Source organism: Chionomys nivalis, chromosome 1 (genome assembly GCF_950005125.1).
Source record: "Chionomys nivalis chromosome 1, mChiNiv1.1, whole genome shotgun sequence".
In the NCBI taxonomy this organism is placed as follows: Eukaryota; Metazoa; Chordata; class Mammalia; order Rodentia; family Cricetidae; genus Chionomys; species Chionomys nivalis.
Genome location: NC_080086.1, coordinates 163,393,682 through 163,418,976, shown reverse-complemented (window position 1 = coordinate 163,418,976; position 25,295 = coordinate 163,393,682). Strand labels below are relative to the sequence as shown.

The following is a 25,295-nucleotide window of genomic DNA, read 5'->3' as shown; positions in this document are numbered from 1 at the left end:
TGCTTGGTATCTGATGTACACTTGGAAAGAGCTCACAAAGGTTAACTGAGAAATGGTCTCTGTTACAATGTTAAGATTCACCAGGTTATGTTTTCTTTTTCTCTTCAGGTTTATATTTTCTACTCTTTCCAATTTATATACTCTTTGAGTAACATAATTTATACTCATGGCTCTGATTGACACAGACACACTGATTTTATTCAAGTTGTATCTCTACTTGAGGTCCTAATATTCCCACAGATATCCTAAAGCCTGGATAAAATACAAAACTGTAATTTTTCTATAAACCCTGTCCTGGTTTATAGCCAAGTATCTATATGCCAAAAAGTCAACTGTTATCTTCTGCTTCTCTTTAACCTTTCTCCACTGATATATAGTGGATAAGTTCAAGAAAAGAAAGCCAGGTTTAAATGACTTAAATACATTTCAGTCATTTATTAGCTATATGATCATGGGTTGGTTTCTTAGACTCTTATAAACTGAATATCCTTCAGAATAAGATAAAGACAATGTTTCTCATGAGGCTTGACCAAGAAAAGTTATATAAAGCAATTAGGAGAGTACCTCACACACAGTAAGTACTCAGCCATCTCCATGACTTCTAAGACCCCTACCACCATAGTCTCCGCTCCCTCAACTCATTTGCTCCTCTCTCACCACTAATGCTACTACTTGAGTTCAAACATTTATCATATCTTGACTGGAATACAGCAAAAGCCACACTGCTGACAGTTCTGCCCTTAACATATGCTACCCATTTGATTCACCTTCCAGACTACTACTAAAGATTTTTCTGAAATACTGAGATGATTTATCACACTCAAAATGTGTTTTTGGTCAGATATGGTATACCACCATACTTATAAACCTACTACTCAAGACGATGAGGGAGGAAGCAAGTTCAAGACCATTTAGGGCTACATAGTGAGTTGTAGTCCCCTCCAAATGTGTTTCAGCACTCCTACCACTACTTAGGAGAAATAAAAGATATCAATCAGTGTTGACATTTCCTACTTTCTCCTTCCATTATTTGTCAGCCTTCTCCTGAACCCTGAACTCCTATCAATTCCTTCCTGGTAAAGGTAACTCTACAACCTTGTATGTATTATTTCCTTAACAAATACCTTAAAAAAAATTCCCTAAATAGTGTTCTTAATAAATCCCTAGCCATTTACCTTCTACGGTATAGCTTCAAGGTCATCCCTTTACTGCTAAAGATACAGTTCATCACACCCCTTCTGTAAACTAGCATATTTTTTGTGATTATTTGCATGTTTGATTCATGCAATAAACTGTGACATTATAGAGGGCAAAGATGGTGTGTTAATTCATCTTAAATTCCTAATTGCTGAGTCCAGAGCCAAAAGTCTTTTTTTCTCAGAGAAAAAGTGACTGAGCATGAATAAAAAATTTTAAGTTACTAAAAGCTTTCAAACAAGAGAATAGATGATAAAAGTGTCATTAAAAAAATTATCCTAGTGAGAGCACCAGGAAGGACATGAAGAAAAATTAATGCTAGGAATAAATGCAGTAAATTGTTCAAATAAAGGATCATGGAGTCAAATGGACACATATAAAGAGGAAAATGAACTACGTTACTTATGGCAGTTATGAAAAGGATGAAAGAGTAAGATACAAAGTGAGTCTCCAAATAGCCAAGCCCAAGAATCCAGGAGGTCAATCACAACCAGAAAAAAAGGGAAAAAAGATGTTTGTTTTCAAATACATATGACGATTACAAGCTTGAGCACACCAAGAATACCCCTAATCTACAAATATCCTCTGACATTTTATTTCCCAAGCTCCTTATTCTCTATCTTCCTCTCCTACTTCTCACTTCTTCTGTATTTAGGTCAACATATAGACAAGATGGCCTTAGTTAAGAATGGTACTAGGAAAAAGCCACTTAAGTTAACTTACTCTCCTAAATATATAGGGGGAAAACATAATAAAAAGTAAGAAGAAAGTCTGATTTTAGAATTCTTTACTCATGATTTATCGTGATAATTAATTTAAATTTATAAGAAGGTATTTCAGTTAATAAAATTTAAGTTATAGTTCCAACTATATGATTTAAAATATGAATGTAGAATTGCTTTTGTTGGTTATAATGCCAAACTCATGACAAAACAAATTCTTAATGTCATTTTTATAACACAATAATAATTGTACAAAAATCTTAAGAGAAGACTTCATAAATTCACAAAAGTGCTTTTATTAATTCTCATATTCAAATCATTTTATTTTAAAACTTTTTCAGAGATTGTGTTAGAAAAAAATGAAGATAACTAACTTGGCAATAGTGATGTATTTAATATTGTCATAGAAGATGACAGGGTTTCTGAATCTATAATTCATATAAACCTAGCATTTAAATGATAAACGAAAGGTGGCATTTATTTCCAATCTGTATTAAAAAGATAACAGAAAAACAAAGAAATCCACCTGAATTGTGTAGTTCTAGCAATGCTAGTACTTACATCAATATTGACAGGTTCGATTGTGTTTATATGAACATTGGGAGCTGAAGAGGACCGGTCTCGCTGCCCAAACTGATTTCGATGATCTTCATCTGCTGGTCGAAAGGGCTGTGGAATTGGAATGGATTTTGAAGGAGATGGACTGGTGAGGATTTGGGGCCTGAAAAAATCAAGTCATTGGAAAGTAAGATTTGGAGCAACTGTATAAATAATAATACTTACAATAAAAGTTATAAGATCTATATTTTTAATATAATCTTTAAATAATTTAAATTCTACTAGTAATGGTTTAAAAAAGCACTAGTTTAAAAAACTAACTACAACTAATACTGCTAAAGCTTTGCTCAAAAGCAAACCTCCCAGGGACTATCGATGATGTAAGAACAATGATTCTGATCCAGAAAACTTCAGAGGAATCTATAAATGGTAGCTCTTATCCTTTAAAGTTATACATAGAAGTAAAATGCTCCAAGCAGAGACTAACTGAATAAAATATGCTGTTTTTATATACTATTTCTCATAATCTGAAGTTACTCAAATGAAAAATTTAAGGAAATACTTAAGAAGTTACAAAGTTTCAAGAATATACCTGCATGTTTCAGGACCCCAAAGACATAACTGCTGCTTAATACCAGTGTTGAATGAAATTTCTACAATATCATAATAAAGATCATTTCTAAAATTTCAGAAGGTAATATGAATAGTACCAATTATATTTCATATTCAAAATGGTTTTTCAAGTCTAACTATTAACACCAGAGACAAAAAAAGTCATGTAATATTAAACACTGATGCAAATATTAAAACAAAAAAATCTGGATGTGTGGTTTGGAGGTGCACAGGGAAGCCAAGACTGGTGTCAGCTGTCTTCCTTTTTTTTTTTTTTTTTTTTTTTGGGACAAAGTCTTTCTTCATTGAATCCAGAACTTACAATTGGTTAGAATGGTTGGCCAGCAACTCCCTGCAAATCTTCCTGTCTCTGTCTTCTTAGCACTGGAGTCACAGGTTCAGACAGCCACAGCCTGGCTTTCTATCTGGGCAATAGGAATCCAAACTCAAGTCCTCAAGGTTGCATGGCAGGCATTTTAGCTACTGAGCCCTCTTACCAGTCCTAAAATTATTTTGATTAAAATACTCTAGTAGGTTACAGAGTGACCTATTTTTTTTTTCCTCTTTTGGCCATAGATAATAGAATCATGGCTACTGGCCTAAAAGAGCCTGGCAGGAAGCACATGAGAATTTGAAACTAGAGTATAAATAGTTATAAAGATTCTCAGGAGTACGGAAGTGACTACTACTTGGGAGAGGATACAATGAAGCTCTGACTAAATTTCAACTGGACCATGGATGGTCCAACAAAGACCACACTCTTTTCACATACTGGTCACCATTTTACACTCTATTATAAAAACCAGCTTTATTTAAACATTATTAGACTAGAAAGACAATGTTAAGATAACAAAAAGACAGTCAACAAGGAGAATTAGAAAAGAATGATAAGAAAATAGAAAAGGAGGAGCCAGTGAAATCACTCAGTGGATAAAAAGTGCTTGTTACTAATCCTAATGTCATGAGTTGATCCCTGGACCTATAACGTGGAAAGAAACTAATTCCTCACAGCTGTCTTCTGATTTCCACACATGTGCCTCAGCGTGCGCATATACACCCACACATATTAATCTAATAAATTTTTAAGAAAAAAGTAGGGCTGGAGAGATGGCTCAGAGGTTAAGAGTAAAGGCTATTCTTCCAGAGGTTCTGAGTTCAATTCCCAGCAACCACATATTGGCTTACAACCATCTATAATGAGATATGACGCCCTTTCTGGTCTAAACACTGTATACCTAACAAATAAATCTGCCACAAACCCTTTTAAAATTAAAAATTAAAATTAAACAGAATTCTACTCTTTAGAAAACTACTAATAGTTTAGATTTCAGTTTTAGGTTAGACTATGTAAAATTTTTGAAGCAAAGTCACTGTTTCTGTTAACTGATATACAAAAAGGAAGTAATTATCTGTTACATGTATTCAAAACTGAGCAATATATTAACTTCAAAATTCCTTGTTATACCCATACTTGTTTCAGGACCATTATAATCATTTTTTTTTCATATGATGTCTACCCTTGATTGTCAACTTGACTGTATCTGTAATTAACTAAAACCCAAGCATCTGGACATACCTGTGTGGGACTGTTTTCTTAATTAAACTATTTGAAGTATGAAGATCCACTTTTAATCTGGATCTTTGAGGTAGGAAGATACACCTTTAATCTGGGCCACACCATCTGCTGCCAGCCTATATAAAAGGACACAGAAGAAGGAGGCCTGCTTGCTCTTTGACTGCTTGCTTGCTCCTGCTCATTAGTAAGTATATTCCTTCACTGGCATTAGAGCCTACTTCTTCAGGATTCAGAAGTCATATATTGAAGACCAGCTGAGACATCTAGACTGAACAACCACTTGATTGTTGGACCTTCCATGAGTAGACAGCCATTGTTGGACTAGCTGGACCACAGCCTGTAAGGCATTCTAATAAATACACACACACACACATACACACACATACACGTTAAATTCCATCTATATAAACATATCTACACACACACATTAAATTCCATCTATATAAACATATCCACACACACACACACACACACACACACACACACACACACACACAGAGAGTTCATTTTATAAGTTCTGTTCCCCTAGAGAAACCTAATACATTTGGTTTCTATCTTTACAAAAGTAATTTTAAGCACTAACATAAAAGCATTATGAAATTAATTTGTAGAGAAGTTTGCAGAATCCATTTTACTCTAGTTAAGACAAAAACACATGTGGCAGAGGCAAATGCTTTCTCAATTTTAAAACAGCATTCCTTTACTGAAAGACAAACTCTTTTGTTACCATTATGACCCATTCAGAGAGGACAAGCTAATATAATGATATTCTACAACTCTGATCACAAAACTGGGATCTGCTATTAGAAAAGCATCACAGATCTATAGACTCTGTTTGTATATAGTGGTTGCATTTACAAGTGATATAAAAAGATAATATACTCACTATTTAAAATAGAATTCTGTTTTATATTTAAAACTTATAATTATTGCATGTGTGTTCGCAGGTGACCACAGGCCATGGTGCACACACAGAGGTAAGAGGAATTTTTTTTTGTCAATTCTCTTCCTACTTTTGAGGCAAGATCTCCTGTTATTAGTTCTGTGTTGTGTAGACTTCTGCTGATGTTCTTGCTTCTATCTCCATCCTGCTGTAGGAGTGTTGGGAATACCACCATATTCGGACTTTGTCAATTTTACATTGTCATGCTTTTATGGCAAGTACTTTTACCTATTTTTATGGCAAGTACTTTTACCTACTTTTACCTCACATAAATCCCCAACACACACTCCCCCCCCACCCGTGTGTGTGTGTATGGGGGGGATACTGTAGGCATGCCAGAACCCAAAAGAGGGCATTAGGTGGCTTTCTTTATTACTCTCTGCCTTATATTTTGATTTAGAACTTGAACCCTTTCAACTAGATTGCAAGCCATCCAGTCCCATCAATCCTCCCATCTCTACCCCCTTTGCTGCTAGCATTGCAGGTGTGCATGGAACTATGCGTGGGCTGTTATGACGGTAATAGGATCTGAATTCTGGTCTTCATTCTTGCACAGCTTAACTGCGAGCTAACTCTCCAGCCTCCATCCCTACCTTTTTTTGAAAGATGGTCTCATATGTCTTAGGCTGACTAACACTTCCTGAAGATGATAATGAACTTCTGATTCTCCTCCTTCTATCCCCAAGTGCTGAGATTATAGCAACAAGCATGTCTAGTATACGTGGTACTGAGAATAAAATTCAAGGCTTCCTACGTACATGCTAGGCAAGGCTCTACTGACTGAGCTACATACCTATTCTCTAATTTCTTTTAGAGGCTAGGTCTTGCTCTAGCCTAGGCTGACCTCAAATTCATGGTAATCCTCCTGCCTCAGCCTCCCAAGTACTGATATTATAGTAATGAGCCATTACTCTTGGAAATATAATTTATTTTGATAATTTTTTTGACCTGTGAGACCTTAGGAAGGGTGGCTTCAAAAAACTATACTGCAGTATAGTGGTATATTATTTGTGTTTTAATAAATAAAGCTTGCCTGAAGATTAGCCACACTAGTCAGTCATATAAGCCAGGTGGTGGTGGTACATGCCATTAATCCCAGGACCGGAGAAAAATATAAAATGGAGGAGATAGGTCTCACTCTCAGTCTCAATCTGAGAATTTGTGGAGGTAGGATCACCCATTTTTGGTCTGAGGTAGAGGTAAGAGCCAGTGGCTGGCTGCTTTGCTTTTCTCATCTTCAGGTTGAACCCCAATATCTGTCTCTGGGTTTTTATTATTTCATGTTACAATTGGTGCCCAACGTTTGGCGTATGAATTCATGAAAAAGCTTTTTGCCTGTGGCTTTAGTCATTAGCATAGGCCGGAGCTACACACGACTGGAGTCACTGCCCAACCGACTAGGTTTTTTTTTCCCCCTCTCCTGGCATGTTCTCCATGAACCCCTTTCTCAGGCTGTAACCAAATTAGGTAAATGCCTTGAAAACTAGTCAGGCATTTACTGATCTACAAAGTAGCAATAAGCCACAAATCTTCAAAAAGATCATAGGCAGATCTGGAAAGATAATTGGAAATTATTAAAGGGAAGAATTAGTTCAAAGAGTTTTTTTTTTTAACCACATTAAAAAAGGGGAAAACCATTATAATGGGGGGATTTGGGTCTCTTATATGTCTGCTGGACAGTTTGAAATGGAATGACTAAATGAGGATAATTAATTTAGATGGGATTTATGTAATCTCAATTGTAAACATTATCAGCATTATCATTTCTGCTGTATCACTAAAAAAGTTGGTTAATCTGAGGGCTAAGATACAGGCCTTAGAAAAACTTAATAAAACAGATCACAGAGATATTCAAGTCCAGGCAGGAATTTAATGGGGGACCAATTTCAGTGTTGCATTATAAGAATATAAGAATAGAGAGGAACAATGGAGTAAAGCTAGGGGTATGGAAATCCCCAAAATCAAATTCTTAGAAAAGGAAATTATGCTACTATAGAAAGGCAATCTGTATATGACTACACCCTGGATTTATGCCACACAGCAGCTTTAAATGTTTGGGACAAGAATTGGAGAAATAGGAAAAAAAAACTGAGTTATTTACTAAAGTTATAAAGGGCCCAAACAAAACCTTCATAGAGTTCTTAGAAAGATTGACATCAGCAGTAAAGAGAATGATATCAAACTCAGAAGCTAAACTAATAATAATTGAATCTCTGGCTTTTGAAAATGCTAATTCTCAAAGCAAAAGGATAATTAGGCCACTAATAGCAAGATAGTCCCTTTTAGGAATGGATTCAAGATACAATTAACATTGACTCTCATGACCATGATGATACTTGGATAGGAGAGGCAATTTCCAGAGGTTTGCAGAAAATCTGAACAGGTCAAGTATTTCAATTGTGGCACCCAAGGTCACCTTAAAAAGGATTGTAGACAAGGCATTCCTAGAAACAATGTTTTTGGTAAGCATTCAGAATGCCCTTCCCTTCTGGATTATGCAGGTGTGGTAAGACAGGCACTGGACTAATGAAAGTAGATCAAGAAGGGAAGAAGGGATATCCAAGGTAATCAGTTCAGGGAAACTCCATGAGGGGCCTCTTGCAGGCCCCTGTGCCAAATCCAGTTTCCTACTGTCTAGAGGAAACTCCTTCCAGAGCAATTAAAGACCAGACAAACCTCCCGCTTCTATCTCAGTTCTTTCATCTGAAGTTTCTTTGGTCTTGAGGATCCCCTCTCCAGGAACCTTAGCTGACTTTGTAGGAGCAGGCTCCTGCAGATATTAATGGTCATACAGAGTACTAAGTAATTCTAGAAACAGTTTCATCTACCTTCCTGTACATGATTTCGGGTTTGAGTCTCTAGTTTTCTGCAGTGAACCATGATCACAGCTAACAGTGACCTTTGAAGTCTCCATAGGAGGATAAGGCCCTACAAATTCATCAAAGACTATGATAACATCACTAAGCTAAAAAACATCACATAAAGATCAGCCTTCAACTAAAAACTGCTCAGAACAATTTTGAGGTGACTAACTGAGATGATCCAGCCAAATTGCTGTAGCCAGAACTTGAGATAAGCCCTGCACTTTTCCATTACGTAGAAACTGGACAACAAATGATACAGCTACTTCTCCTAAGACTTGACAATTAACTCCAATTTTTCTTTTCAGGAACCCCTAAAGGTACCATAACTTCCAGACAGCAGGAAGTAAATTTAAGGATGACACCCACAATCCCAAGAGGTGGGGTGGGTGGTTTTTGGTTGTTTAATGGGTTATGGATATTTCTCACTGTTTAGGGGGTTGGTTACAAGTTGTTATTGGTAATGGTCAGGAAAAAACATAAACGAAATTAGATTCAAGGGTCTTGTTTTGAAAAGAGAAAGGGAGGATATAGATATGATAAGATGAAAGGGTAGATTATTGAATCTATTCTGAAAAGAAAAACAGGAGGATATAGATATAAGATAAAAAGGTAGATTGTTGAATCTACCTTTAAAATGCTTTACATTGGATTGGACTTTTGTATATCATATACAAATTTTGTATATTGATACAATTTTGAGATTAATTTTGTTAGAACATACTATATATACATTTCTACTCCTGTTCAAGGTTTCAAGGTATTGTACTTATACAACTCATTTAACAATGTAATGCAAATTTCTAGTCCTTGAAAATTATTAATACCAACTAAGGATAATAAGGAAATACAGGTTAGTAATTAATCACCTAGTATAATTGAACTTGTAGGTATGTTTTCAAGGTCAAACAAAGATATATTTTAGATAACCAGGTCATCTTCAAACACTTCAGAGATCTACAGAATATGGCATTTAAGATGTTCTAATAACATAAGCTTTTTTTTTTTTTTTTTTTTTTTTTAAGTGACCATGAGACATGTTTGCTCCTGGTAGCACCAATCTACTTCAGAGAAGATAATGGAAATTGAAGAAACTCCACATGCAGTTTACTTTCTTAGTGGCAAAGTAAGTCACTGGGTAAGAAAATGCCCTTGCCTTTACTGCTGACAGTATGCTGTCCTAATTGGACAAGCAGGACACAAAAGAGACTGACAAACATTGTCTAGACAAGGAGGGACAGTCTTTCAGAATATCCTGCTTCACAAAAAAGTCTGTTGAACATGCTAGGTCTGCAGGCCGAAGATGGATGCCCCACCATTGCAGAGGAACTCTGGGTGACTGTCCAGGCAGTCAGCTGTTTCTGTTATTTCTCACATTTTTTGGAAATTGCTTGCATGCACTTCCTGCTTACTCAGCTAATATTATTTCCTTCTTGGGTCTCTGAGGGAGTTGAAGACTCGATAGTTATAGTTTTCATTGCTTACCTGATGCAGAAAACAACTTATAATAGAAAATAAACTATGTACAAGACTTTGGACCCACCAAGATAGGATAGATATGGAGTCTTTTCTCTGAATTTGTCAAATGCAAATGGACTAGACATTGCTGATATATTTACTGCCTGTATATACTGTATATAGTCATTATACTTATTGTATATAGTTTTTCTTATGTTATAGCCTTCTTCTTACTTTAGAGAAAAGAGGGGAAATTAGTGGTATAGTATTTGTGTGTTCATAAATAAAGTTAACCTGAAGATCAGTGCAAACAGCCACAGTAGTCAGTCATATAGGCTGTTTTGGTTTTCAAGGTAATAATTTACTGTGTAGATGAGGCCAGCCTCCAACTCACAGAGATCTGCCTGCTTTTGCCTCATCAGTGCCAAGATTAAAGGCATAACCACCATACTATGTTTTTAATCCTATTCTGAACCAAATGCATGTAAACGCTTGAATATTGTGATAAAATACATTACTGGGTGAAAATATCCATAATTTTTTTTTTAAGATTTATTTATTTATTATGTACACAGTGTTTGGCCTCAATGCCTACAAGCCAGAAGAGGGCACCAGATCTCATTACAGATGGTTGTGAGCCACCATGTGGTTGCTGGGAATTGAACTCAAGACCTCTAGAAGAGCAGTCAGTACTCTTAACCTCTGAGCCATCTCTCCAGCCCCAAATATCCATAACTTAACAGTTCTAGTGTTGAAAAGGTTTACAATTACCCAAAAGATCCAAAGGAAGGCTGTTCAAATAGCATGTCATTAAACAGTAGGAATCAAATCATACCCAATAGAGTCTGAAGGGGGTGCGGAAGGGGATCCAGATGTAAGGGCAGTCTCTGCTAAGGAGGCCTCCTCCTGTGGTACTGGGTGATGCTCAAAGAACTTGGAGACAAACAGCAAACTGTGAGGCAAAAACAAAACAAAACAAAACAAACCTAACTTGTGCAAAACCCAGAAGCTTCAATACACGAGAACACAGAGGTAATGGAAAAATATGAGATCAAGTTTTACTTGTGCAAACAACTGTTAAAATTCAATTAAGTATTTTTCTAAAGTTTTTTTTTTAAAAAAATTACATTGTATTTTCTAGAGTAGCTCATATCTAAAACTAATTGTTCTTTTCTATAACTGACCAACTGTCAATTTCTATATATTACAGGGGGAAATCATACTGTGTGGTTTAAAGACTAAAAGAAAAATATCTAGTGGTAAATTAGATTACCCTTTTTGGTTTGTTGTATGTTTGTTTTCTGAGATGGATTCACTGTGTAGGCCTGGAACTCACTGTGTAGATCAAACTGGCCTTGAACTTACAGAGATCCATCTGCATCTGCCTACTGAGTAGCTAAGTTGGATACATCATTATAATTTACTTAAAAGTCAAGTTCCATTTCAGCAGCAACAAAAGGAATTACAGAAAAGATTACAATAGACTATATCTAGTCTATTAGACATACTATAAAGTAAAAAGGAATTTTAGAAAGAAACAAATGTACATAATTATTCCTTTAAAGAAAGGGAAAAGGGCTAGAGGTGAAACAGAGACATGGGTGAGGTGAAGAATATTAATGTAACTGTTAAAATGGATCACAGAATCAGACTCATTGTTCAAAAATGCAACAGTCAACTTAACTAAAACACTATTCTATATCCACCCCAAACTATATAAAAGTGATCCCCCCCCCACGCCTTTTTTGTTTTTTTCGAGACAGGGTTTCTCTAACATCCCTAGCTATCCTGGAGCTAGCTCTTGTAGACCAGCCTGGTCTCCACCTCACAGAGATCTCAGAGATCTGCCTGTCTCTGCCTCCTGAGTGCTGAGATTAAAGGCATGTGCCACCACCGCCTGGCTAAAAGGGGTTTCTAAAGTCTTAAGAGAGCATGATATGTAAACTTCATGTGCAGCAGACCCAGTATTCTTGTGTTTGGGAGAGGAGAGTCACCTGCACTACTTTCTGATCAGACTTTGAATATCCTGTAACAAATATACTGGGCAAACACCCCTCACTGACTTTCAAGGTATACTAGTTTCACATTATGAAAATTTAACTTCAGAGTAGTAGCAAAGAGGTTCTTTGTGGATTACTTACTCAAGTTGGTCATAATTAACACACATCAGTGGAACCTCTGTACTACAACGTTGGTGAAACTTATAACCACATGTTTGACAGCGGAAACCCTGGAAAAGCAGCTTTCGACAAAAGTCACAAAATGCTAAGGTGAAAAAAGTTTTCCGTACCTGCAAAGTGAAAAATCATAAAAGGTTTTAAATACTTGCAATGCACCCTCTTACTCAAAATAACAATTTAAAAATATATTTATATCATAAAAATTGCATACCAGAATATAATGTTAAAAACCAGGGATCTGAAATACTATTTTATCCTTAGATCCAACTTAAAACTCAGAAATCAAGACAATACAACAAATAAAAGAATTGAGCCTCCTGGTGTGTTATCCAATCCCAAGGTCAACAAGCAACATTTAAAGGAACTCATGTATGAAATTCTCAAAAAAAAATTCAAAAATTGAATTAAAAAGAATGAATGAGCTCAAGCTTAACCACATAAAAAAGTAGAAAAAGAGGAATAAAAACCAAAAAGGTATCATTTAATTACCACATAAAGGGGGAAGGTTAAAAAAAAAATAGTTGCTAGTGTTAATAGTCTAAGAAACAAAGATATATTTATTTAAACTTTCATAGTTATCAAGCAGAACAACAACAAAATGGAAGAGAGGAGAAAGAGAGGGTTATAATGCTGCAAATGAGCTAATCCTAATAGAATCAGCAACCAGTATATGGTAAAGTTGACAAAGCAAGAAATCATGGCTAAAAGATATTTAGTAACATAAAAACAATTACCCAAGAGCTTAAAACAGAAACTATTAAAAATTATCAGTGGCTCCATGAAATCTACACTGTAATTTTATTAAGGTGTAATGGGGATTATTTTATCTGACTTCAGAATTATGAACTGAATTGTTTGTAATACAGAAGATATTATTTTTGAATTCAGCAACTTTTAATTTAAAATTTAGCTCTGAGATTTCAATAGAAAGAAAGGAAACTTCCCCCCTCAACTTTAACATATTTTTAAGACACCTCTGGAAGAATGTCTGATGTGAACTTATTTTTAGTCTATGCTTTCAGATGAACTTCTTCATGTAACAAACTAAATAAATGTTCAAAAATCTTGAAAAATAACCAGTGACTTTTAATGTTCAACAGGGATCAAAGAAACTGCACTATATTAAGGGGATTTTTTTCTTCCTAAAGGGAAAAATTATATAAAGTATATATGTGTTGTATAGTAAACAGAAAAATATGTAACAAAAAATCTCTTAACAATAGTTATTTCATAATGTTGATAGTAAGGAAGACTTTATTTTTTGTTGTATAATTTCAATCATCTTGGTTTCATTTTTTAAAAACCACAATCAATAAGTAATAAATTTATTTTATATCACGATCCAGTGTATATGAATCTATAACAGTACTTACCTCAAACATAACTCAGGATTTTTATATACTTTATTATGTATGATACAGTTCATGATACATTTTATTTTAACACCAAATTACTTTTCTCTCTGTAAATTGGTTTTGGTGACAGAAGTTGGTCTTGAACTTTCAGCCAGCCTCTTGCTTTTGCCTCCCAAGAACCAGGATTCCAGGTATGGAAAATCACATCTTCTAGGAAACTTTCTTTTCCTTTTTGAGACAGGGATTTACTATGTGGACCAGGCTGTCCCTGAATTCCCAGTTGTCTACCTTTCTTAGCCTCCCAGTGGTAAGATTAAGGGTGTGTGCCACCAGACCCAGCTCAAAACTCTATTTTAAAAAATTTATTTAATGAACAGTTAAAAAAAATATAGACACATAATCCACTCTGGCCTTTCAAAAACCTTTATATAGTGAGGTCTGTTTCCTTTCGTTCCCTGTCACCGGAGAAAGCATGTGAAAAAAGTATAAGTTTGTTTCTAGTTTTCCTCCTTTTCCATTTTTCACAGAAGTGAAAAATACCTCCTTTGATATTCATTTAGATAGCAAATAATTGCCAAACTAAGCATCTTTAGTACTGCTTACCATTATTTCACATATACGTACAGGCACAAATCTGACCTTTTAGGCAGCCATCTAAATTTTTACTCACTAACAGTCTGCTGTGTCATGAATTTCTAATATCCCTCATTTTTCATTTGCTTCCTACTGCTTTCTTTCTGCTACTTATACATAGTTGTACTATGTATTATACTATTTATACTATGTTAATCTGGTTGATTTTGTATACACATACATACATACTACACATACACACGTGTGTGTGGGTGGAATAAAGAGAGCAGAACATACAAAGGGGTAAAAACTAGTGGGTATGCATTTGAGTATGAATTTAAAGCAAACTACATGTCTGTAAAGATACTTTTGTGAATAAAGGTTGACCTAGAAAGGTCTATTATCATTCTGGGTCATTGCTTATGCTCAGTCTAGAATCTAAGCTTTTCTAAAGATGTATGGTAAATGGGAGGTGGTGATTAGGAGGCTGTTGCATGCTGGTAAGAAGCTTAAGCTAGGTTTTACAAAATTTGCAAAAAAAAAAAAAAAAAACCAAAACCAAAAAACAAACAAACAAACAAAAAAACCAAACCACAAGGCAAAGTCTCAAGAAGAACTCAATACCAGTTCAACTACTCTAATTCCCCATCCTTTACCTTATCCTTCTGAAACGTATGTTGAGATACAGACAATCTAACTTGGTACAAAGTATTTTATAAATATAAAAAATTATATTTTTATTAATAGAGGAAAGATACCAGACTTGATTTTTATAGGCTACTAGGCAATCATTATAAGAATAAAGCTAGGTGTACCCAAAAAGATTAACACTCAAGGCCTACTGATTAGGAAATTAAAAGTGAGGACTATCATACAGCATGGACCCCGGTTTTCCCTTAAGAAAAAGAGAAAAATGGGAAGTAATGAAGAGAAAAACAAGTAAGCTTTGGGCTGACCACCATTTCTGTACACAGAAAACCATACAATTACCTTCTCATCTATACAAATGCTGACCTCTAGAAATTTTCACTTTACTAGATAGACTTTTACGTTAAGTGTGTTTTTTAATTACTTATTTTTATTTTATGTACATTGGTGTTCTGCCTGCATGTTTATCTGTATGAAGATGTCGGCCCTCTAGAAATGGAATTACAGACAGTTGTGAGCTGCATGTGGGTGCTGGGAGTTGAACCTGGGTCTTCTGGAAGAGCAGTCAATGCTCTAACCACTGAGCCATCTCTCCAGCCTCTAATTTTTGTTCTTTTAAGAGATATGTTAGGGGCTGGAGAGATGGCTCAGTGGTTAAGAGCATTGCCTGCTCTTCCAAAGGTCCCGAGTTCAATTCCCAGCAAACACATGGTGGCTCACAACCATCTGTAATGAGGTCTGGTGCCCTCTACTGGCCTGTAGGCATACACACAGATAGAATATTGTATACATAATAAATAAATAAATATTTTAAAAAAAGAGAGATATGTTACAAATTATTAGCTTACAAGTAAAGAATAAAGAGCAAGATAAAACTATTTAAACACAAGATTTTCAAGAACAGAACTTATGTACATTATTAATCTCAAAATTAGTTATCTCTATTTCATATTCCCTAAATTAAAAAAGTCAAAAGAAACAGCATTTTTGACAGCTCAAATATGAAAAGGTACATACAAAGTTGTGTGTTGTAAGTGGGACATTCTCCAGTACTTCTACATGCAACTCTTCTCCAGTAAGCCAGGAAATATCAGTGTCCCAGCCAATTGGTTTCTTCTCTCTGAAAAAGATGGAGACAAAATCATTCTTGATTTCTTTTTAAAGATTTATTTAATTTCATGTATAGGAGTGCTCTATCTGCACGTACACCTTTATGTCAGAAGAGGGCATCAGATCCCACTACAGACAGTTGTGAGCCACCATGTGACTGCTGGAAATAGAATTCAGGATCTCTGGAACTTGAATGAGCACGTGATCAGACCAGACTCTCTGAACATGGCTGACAGTGAGGGCTGACTGAGAAGCCAATGATAATGGCACTGGGTTTTGATTTTACTGCATGTACTGGCTTTTGGGAGCCTAGTTTGTTTGGATGGACACCTTCCTAAACCTGGATGGAGGGGGGAGGGCCTTGGACTTCCCACAGGGCAGGGCACCCTGACTTCTCTTAGGACTGGAGAGGGAGGGGGAGGGAAATGGGAGGAGGTGGAAATTTTTAATAAATAAATTTAAAAAAAAGATCAGCCAGCGTTATTAACTGCTGAGCCATCTCTCCAGCCTTTTCTTAATTACTGTATCCCAAAATATTTATAAATATCATGCTGAAGATATGAATATAGTTATGGAAGAATTTAAGTGTTAAATTTTTTTTTTTTTTTTTTTTTGGTTTTTCAAGACAGGATTTCTCTGTGGCTTTGGAGCCTGTCCTGGAACTAGTTCTTGTAGACCAGGCTGGTCTCGAACTCACAGAGATCCGCCTGCCTCTGCCTCCCGAATGCTGGGATTAAAGGCATGAGCCACCACCACCCTTACGTGTTAATTTTTAAATTTAACTCTAATAAGGTATTACTCTTAGACAAGATCAGTGTAAATATATTCACTCTTTTTTTTTTAAGTCAGTTCCAGAAAAACCTACAACAGCCAAAACCAGATTGCTCCTGGGGTTTAAAAAACAAACAAAAGAAACAAAAAAAATAACAAACAAAATAAAAAACAACAACAACAAAAAGCCCGGTGGTGGTGGTGCATGTCTTTAATCCCAGCACTTGGGAGGCAATGACAAGAAGGTCTCTGAGTTTGCAGCCAGCTTTGTCTACAGGGTCAAGTTCCAGGACAGCCAAGAACAGCTAAGGTTATACAGAAAAAGCCTGTTACAAAAAACCAAAATCAATCAAACGAAAAAGCTCCTATCTTACCAACACACAGGTATGGTTTTATCTAGCAATTCAGAGAAAAAGAGCATTCAAAGAAAAACATGCCTCAAAATGTAGATTCAAAACATAAACACCTTAGAACAATATTACTTTATGAAAAATGCTTCACTACAAAATATTCATTTTGGTAGACTCTAATGGAACTATGAACTGTACAAAGACACATTATCTAAACTAATCATTCTAAAGCAGCGCTTCTCAACCTTCCTAATGGTGCGATCCTTTAATACAATTTCCATGTTGTGGTGACCCCAATCATAAAATTATTTTCAATTTTACTTCATGACTGTAATTTTGTTACTGTTATGAATTGTAGTGTAAATATCTGTGTTTTCTGATGGTCTTAAGCAACCTCTGTAAAAGGGTCATTACACCTTCTAAAGGGGTTTATGATCCACAGATTGAGAACCACTGTTCTAATAGTTCACAAATTACAAAAATGATAAACTCTAATAAAGACATTTACACAGGAATAAATAGTAAAACCACACAAATGACCAATGACCTTCAAGATTTCAAGAATAGTATTAGTACGATTTTTTTTTTTTTTTGGTTTTTTGAGACAGGGTATTAGTACGATTTTTAAAGTTGATGTTCTAAATCTTTTAGTAAAAAAATATTTCCTTCCTTCCTTATATGCAGGATGTTTTGCCTGCATATAAGTCTGTGCACCTCAAACATGCCTGAGGAGATCATAAGAGGGTTTTAGATCCATTGGAACTGGAGTTACAGTTGGCTGTGAGCTGCCAACCACGTGGGTGTTGGAAATTGAACCCAGGTCCTCTGGAAGAACAGCCAGTATTCTCACTGAGCCATTTCTCCAGTCCCTGAGGACTGGTTGATTTTCAATTCCCTAGATTTGGATAAAGACTACAAAACAAACTCAAAGCTCGATGTCTCATTTCTTTACAAAGAAAACCACACAACACATACAAACCATACCCATCCTGAATTCTGTAAACAGCACAGCACTCTGGGATAAGACCTCTCATCATCAGTGCTTTCTTTAGACTGTCACGGACTGTAACGCCACATCTTGCAGGTACCTAGGACATAAATATGCATAAGAGGTAAAGAGAAGGAGGTTTTCTTTCAAATAATATTCTTAAAACTTAGTCATTTACCTTATATCATTAAAATACTATATGGACTCCTAGAGTGAAATACAGTATCATGCCTATAATCTACTTATAGTTCAAGGAAATTATATCAAGTTATTATTATTTTACCAAATTAAGGCTGGGCATGGTGGTACATGATTTTAATCCCAGCACTTGCGAGGCAGAGACAGCAGGATTTCTGTGAATTTAAGTCCAGCCTGGTCTACATATCGAGCTCCAGGGCAATCAGGACTACACAGACCCTGTCTCAAATAAAAATTAAAAAAAAGACTGGTAAGTATTTTATTAAATTACATGTACATATATGAGAACAGAAAATATAATAGTATTTTCTACACTATATACACCAGTACAATGGTCCTGCCCTTGACAACACTTAAAGGTCAATACTCAAAAAAAAAAAAAAAAAAAAAGTTTTTGAGACAGTGACTGTTGTAGCCCAGGTCAGTCTGGAATTCTAGATCTTCCTATGTCAGCTTCTCAACTGCTGTAAGCACAGGTGTATGCTACCATATCTAGCTGTAAAATAAATTTTAACCCATCGTGAAAGCTGTATAAGCCTTCAGTTATATTAATGATCATTAAGAGATGCCTTACTACCACTATAAACAAAGCAGAAGATACGTGCCCTAGGATATATGCGGAGGCTGGAGAGGCACCTCAGGAGCTAATGTTTTTGCTGCTCAAACATGAGGACCTGAATCTGGATCCTCAGTACCCACTAATAAGCTGAGTGTGGCAGTACATCTGTAACTCCAGGATGACCCCGGGGAAAGGGGCCTCACTGGTCAGCCAATCTAGTGGCAAGAGTGAGTTCTAAGTTCACAGAGAGATCCTGTCTCAAAAAACAAGATGAAAAGTTATAAGGATACCTCCCATTGATTTCTGGTCTCTACAAGCTCATGCACTAGCAGGCATACATACATGCACATACCACCATCATTGCCCACCCACACAGAGACAGAAGACAGACAGATAGGGAGGCAGACAGACAGACAGATGCTGATCTGATATTTGATGTTTAATTCTTTAGTGTCTCTATCTGGGCACTTGCCCTTCTCTAGAATCTCATATTACTGTTGTGGCTATCAAATAACTTTTTCTGGCAACAGATGACATACAAGTGTTAATCAGCTGCTAATGATATTAGCAGGTACAAGACTAAATTTATGACTTCCTAAACAGTACCTGAGTTCTTTAAACCGAGACATGGACTTTGGTTGTTTTTTACTGTAGTTAAGAGTGTGCCAACTGAATACATATTTCCTAGAACACTGAGAGCAGAGGACTAGGCAAAGGAAAACCATAGTTAATCCTATCACACAGCTCTTCCCACGTATCACCATGTATCTACCCAGTCAAATTTGACAAACTAACGAAAGGCAGTGAGAAAACAAGGAGTAGCTCTCATTAGGAAAGTCAGGAGGAAAGGATGCTTTAGGAGGTCCAAGATTAACTACTACAGTCACTTCAGTCACTTTAACTTACTTAGCAACTCCATAGTTTCTGAAAATTTTAGAATTTTTATGTTTAGGGTGGAGGTGGGGTTAGGGTTGTTAGTGGAATCAAACAGAACATAAAGCGGCTGATTCAAATAGTATACAAAAGGGGAACGATCTAGAAAGATGAATTAGGTAGGCTCTATGTTTAGAAATAGTAAGCACAGTTTAATGTAGTCACTGAAACTATGGCCAGGTGTGGTAGTGTGTACCTTTAACCCAAGTACTTGGGAGGCAAAAGTAAGAGGGTCTATCTCTGTGAGTTCCAGGCCACCCAGGGTAACAGAGTGAGGTCCTATTTTAAGTTTGTCATGTGGAGTGGGCTATCATCGTTTTAAGTATTCAGGAAGAAGTAACTAGGTTTACATAGGAAATCTTCATTATTTGTGGCAATTATATGTGTGCATTTGTCTACTCATTAGAAAATGTAAAAACCTTTATTGTTTTTATGGATACATGAAGATCACTGAAAAACCTGTCACCCAATTTATGTACTTTCCTAGCTAAGGTTGAACAAAGTGACAGTTTGCCTACACCTTTCTGCTTTCATAATATAAATCTGTGTGCAATTCAGTCTAGTGCTACATTTTCTAAACTTGTGCTTTCAGATAATTTCCCAGAATAGTAGTACTGAAATGCTCTTTAAAGCCTAAGTCTAGTGAAGGCTATAAAGAGTATGTCAGGGAAGGTGTTTGTGTATGTGTGTGTGTGTGTTGTGGGTATTTGTACACTGTGTGAAGAAGTATTTGCTGTGATTGGTGTAATAAAAGATGATAAAAGATGAGCAGCCAATAGCTAGGCAGGAGATATAGGTGGGATTTCCAGGGAAAGAAAGGAGAATCTAGGTGCACAGGAGACACAGCGAGGAAAAAGGAGGTGCAATATGGAAAAGAGGGTAATACCATAGATTAATATAAATGGGTTAATTTAAGTTATAAAAGCTACTTGGGGATAAGCCTAAGCTATGGGCCAACCTTATTATTTCATTAATAAGAAGTCTCCATGTCATTTTTTTGGGAGCTGGCTAGCAGGACAGAGACTTAGTACATATGGGTGTTGGGGAAATTTACTTCAGGCCTCAGTCATAGGAATGTCAGCCATGAGTTCATGTTACTGAGCCAATAAGAATATATGTACTCATCTGAATACTTATTTGCCATAGGAAAATTCACACCTAAACAAAATAGTTCTGTTCAAATTTTATAATAAAAAAATGAAATAATTATTGATTAAGGGCCCATGAGACTTTATTACTTTTATGCTTAAACTCTTCTATAGTATAAAGTTTTTTTTACAAAACTTTAAGGAGTCACCTTAAAATTTGGTTGGACATCAAAAATGTTACATGTTGAATTATCTGTGCTGGTATCTTGATAGTCGTAATTCTTTTTTTTCTTTTTTCTTTTTTCTTATCAAGACAGGATTTCATGTAGTCCAGTCTGGCCTCAAACTTATTATGTACCCAAGAATTAGTCTACATTCCCATCCTTCCTGCTTCCCAGCATTTTGGACTGCAGATGCTTCATGGTAGGCTCGGTAGGACAAAGGCAAGCTCATGATATATATAAACATGGTATAGTCAGCCCTTAAATAAACTTGTACAGAATACATATGCAAACCAATAAGTAGATTTGAACACAACAACTTTAAATTTATAGTTTGTGCTGGCTAGCTCTGTGCCAACCTAACATAAGCTATAATCGTCCGACAGAAGGGACCCTCAACTGACAAAAAAAGACAGACAATAAGACTAAACTGTAAGGGCTGCAGAGATGGCTCAGCGGTTAAGAGCACTTGCTGCTCTTGCAGAGGACCCAAGTTTAATTCCCAGCACCCACACAGTGACTCACAGCTGCCTGTAACACCTGGTCTTAGGGGATTTGATGTCCTCTTCTGACCCCACAAGGACCAGGCACACACATGATGAACAGACATACATGCAAAGTACAACATTCATCCACTTAAAGTATAATGCACTGCAGCTATAAGCCTGTAGTACATTTTCCAATTAGTGACTGATAAGGGAGGATGGACGGTGCCATCCCTGGGCTGGTGGTCCTGGGTTCTGTAAGAAAGCCGACTAAGCAAGGTGTGAGGAACAAGCCAGTAAGCAGCACCCCACCATGGCCTCTGCATCAGCTGTCTCCAGGTTCCTGCCCTGTTTGAGATTCTGTCCTGACTTCCTTCAGTGATAAACAGTGATGTGAAAATATAAGCCAAATAACTCTTTCCTCTCCAAGTTGTTTTTGGTCATCATGTTTCATCACAGCAATAGAAACCCTAAATAAGACATAGCTTTCTGATTTTATGATAATTTATCTTGATATTGAATCTTTTTCAGCTCTGTTAAACTAATCACAATGTTTTTAAGGAAAACTGTGATATGCTATGCTTACAACATAGTCTTATTAGAGTAAGAAGAGCACCTTTCAAAAAGCTGGGTGGTGTGGAGCACACCTTTAATCCCAGCACTCAGGAGGCAGAGGCAGGCAGATTTCCGTGAGTTCGAGACCAGCCTGGTCTATAGGAGCTAGTTCCAGGACAGGCTCCAAAGCTACAGAAAAACCCTGTCTTGGGGGAAAAGAAAGGAAAGAAAAGAAAAGAGAAGAAGAACACCTCTCTTTACACCCCAAAACACTTCACAGAGTAAAGACAATGTTAGAATTAAAGTGCTTCCTGGGAAAATTGAATTTAACTTGTAAAGAACCAAGGTCAACAGAATGGATTTATGAAAGTGATATTTTTTCTAATACATTGTGGTGATAATCAAAACAAAACAGGTTAATCAGTTAAAAAAAATCTTATCTAAGGACAAAAGAAGCCTGTTAAAACTTAAAACTTTGAGAAACCAATATTATTCTTCCTGCCTACAAAAAATGTACACCTTAGGTTTTTGTTTCGCTGTGGTCAACAATACAGAGGGAAGATATTTCCTGGGGCTGTACCATTTATTCTAGTGAATAATATCCTTTAATTCTTAACCTACTTCTTTAAGCCTACTTATTTATACTGGTGAGTGTAGTGCGAATTCTAATTGGTCTTAATAAAAAGAACCTGGAGTCAGATATTTGGGGGTGGAAGCTGAAAGGTAAGAGAAGCAGAGCAGTCAGCCACTAGTTCTTACCTCTATGAAACCCTCAGACTAAATGGGGTATCCTGTGTCTACAACTCCTCAGACTGAATGCCTTCAATTCCTGTTTCCTCCAGACTTATATTTCTCCCTTTGCCCAGCCATATCATTTCCTGTCTCCACCTCCCTAGTACTGGGATTAAAGGCATGTGACTCTCAAGTATTAGATTAAAGGTGTGAACCACCACCACTTGTCTGTTTGTAATAACAATAATGATGATAATAGATATCTATCAGAGGAAGGACATGCAAAAATGGAATGGCTGATGTAATTTTCTTAAATTAACAAATATAAATGCATATCTTGAAACCTGAATTTTGAATAAAATTCTGGACATACATATGGTACTATCCTACTTATCACTTAAAAAAACAAAATACTAAGATAGATACATATGTAATAAACTGAGACTGATATTACCACATTTATCATAGGGGTTATTTTTAGTAGGGAACAGGATGTTCAACAGGAGAATGTGATTGATAAGGGAATATAATTTGTGTATGGAGAATATGAAGCAAATATTAATAATTTACTCATTATAGCTAACTAAGAGCTATGCAATATATGGTTCTCAATACTTTCCCAAGTATTTAGAACTTCCCAAATATCTAAAAAAGAAAAACTACAAACAACTATTGTGTTTCTTTTTTTGAGACAGACTCTCATGTGGTCCAGGATATAAACTTTGTGACTGGTATTCTATAATTCTTTAAATGTTTTATAGGACTTGCCTGTAAAATAGATATTTATCATTTTTTTTGTAAGTGGTTACAGATCAGAATAAGTCATTCCAAAGTATATCATTTTAGCAAGAGGGTTGTTTTGAGTTAAAAAATTGAGACTCAACAGTGTGCTGGTTGGTTTCCTATCTGGGAAAGAAAATCTTAAATGAGAAAATGCCTTGAAATGAGGACATTTTCTTGATTAATGTTGGATGCCGAGGGCCTAGCTTACTGGAGGTGGTGCTATATTGGGCAAAAGGTTCTGGATGGGATAAGAAAGCAGGCTGAGAAGTCATGGGAAGCAAGCCGGTAAACAGTGCTTCTCCATGGCCCCTGCTTCAGTTCCTACCTCAGATTCCTGCCTTGAGTTCCTATGCTAAATTCTGTCAACTATGCACACACCCTGTCTCAACCAAAAAACGTAAGTTGGATGTGGTGGCATGTGCATATAATCCCAGCACTGGGAAGGTAGGGAACAGTGGATTTTTAGGGCTCGCTGGCCAGCCACTTTAATCCTACATGGTGAGTTTCAGACCAGTGAGAGATTCTGTCTCTAAGTATCCTCAAAAAAACTATATATTCCTCAGTTGGTATGTGTGCGGCCTACCTGTATTAAGTATTGCGCTACTGAGATGGTACAGAGGTTAAGAGCACTGGCTGCTTTTCCAGAGGCCCTGAGTTCAATTCCCAGCAACCACATGGTGGCTTACAACTATCTGTAATAATGAGATTGAAAGCCCTCTTCTGGTGTGCAGGAGTACATGTAGATAGAGCACTCATACATAAAATAAATTAATTAATTAATCTTAAAAAAAGTTTTTTTGTTTTTTTTTTAAAAAGAATGGCTGGGTGTGGTGGCTCATGCCTTTAATCCCAGCACTTGGGAGGCAGTCAGGCAGATTTCTGTAAATTCAAGTATGGTGTATAGAGTGAGTTCCAAGGCAGTCAAGGCAGTTATAGGAAAACCCTTTCTCAAAAAAAACAAAAAAATGACACCGGGTGGTGGCATACACCTTTACTTCCAGCACTCAGGAGGCAGAGGTGGGCGGATCTCTGTGAGTTTGAGGCCAGCCTGGTCTACAAGAGCTAGTTCCAGGAACCAAAGTTACAGAGAAACCCTGTCTCGAAAAACCAAAACCAACCAAAACCAAAACAAAAAACAACTCCCCTAAAACCTAACAAACAAAACAAAAAACAAACAAGAAAACAAAGCAAAAAAACAAAACCCCAAAAAATGACATCTAGGCTTGGCATGCTGGGATATACTTGTTAGGATATAATCCTGACATTTGAGGGAAGCAGAGGTAGAAAGATATATAGGGTAAAAAGGAATATCATTTTGAGACCCCATGTTAAAAAAAAAGAAGAAACTGACAACTATGTTTAAATACAGTACCTATGGCCAAGAGTACATTTAGAATTTTATATAAATGGAATTACAAAGTATGTATCCATTTTTAATCTATCTTCTTTTCTATAGCACACTTTTCTTGAGATTTATCTATGTTGTATGATGGGAATACCAGCAACTTTTCTTTCTATCAAAATGATGTTCTTTACACAGATATACCACAATTTTGTTTTTAAAATTCACATTTGTTTTTATCTTTTTTTACTTTTCAGACAGGGTCTCATTTTGTAGACCTAGCTAGCCTAGAACTTCACATATAGATCAGGTTGGTCTTCAAGTTACACTGATTTACCTGCTTTTGTGTCCCAATTGCTGGGATTATAGGTATATACATCAGGGACTAGTTTAACAGTTTACCTGAAACTGAAACAGAACATCAAAGGAATCTAATGCTTTCTCTACCCTCTGTGGGCAACACACACACACACACACACACACACACACACACACAC

The 25,295-nt window shown here is 36.3% G+C and overlaps 1 protein-coding gene across 4 annotated transcripts in view; it reads right to left on the bottom strand.

Annotated features, from left to right (window-relative positions):
- Positions 1 to 25,295, bottom strand: part of Braf (B-Raf proto-oncogene, serine/threonine kinase) — a 132,238-nt gene that overhangs the window by 45,185 nt on the left and 61,758 nt on the right. For all 4 annotated transcript variants that reach the window (XM_057763362.1, XM_057763336.1, XM_057763352.1 and 1 more), the window contains exons 4-8: positions 17,899 to 18,002; positions 15,701 to 15,803; positions 12,069 to 12,217; positions 10,763 to 10,879; positions 2,481 to 2,640 (exon numbers count right to left, since the gene is read on the bottom strand). In XM_057763362.1, the coding sequence (XP_057619345.1) occupies positions 2,481 to 2,640; positions 10,763 to 10,879; positions 12,069 to 12,217; positions 15,701 to 15,803; positions 17,899 to 18,002 (633 nt within the window). The remainder of the gene's footprint in view (positions 1 to 2,480; positions 2,641 to 10,762; positions 10,880 to 12,068; positions 12,218 to 15,700; positions 15,804 to 17,898; positions 18,003 to 25,295) is intronic.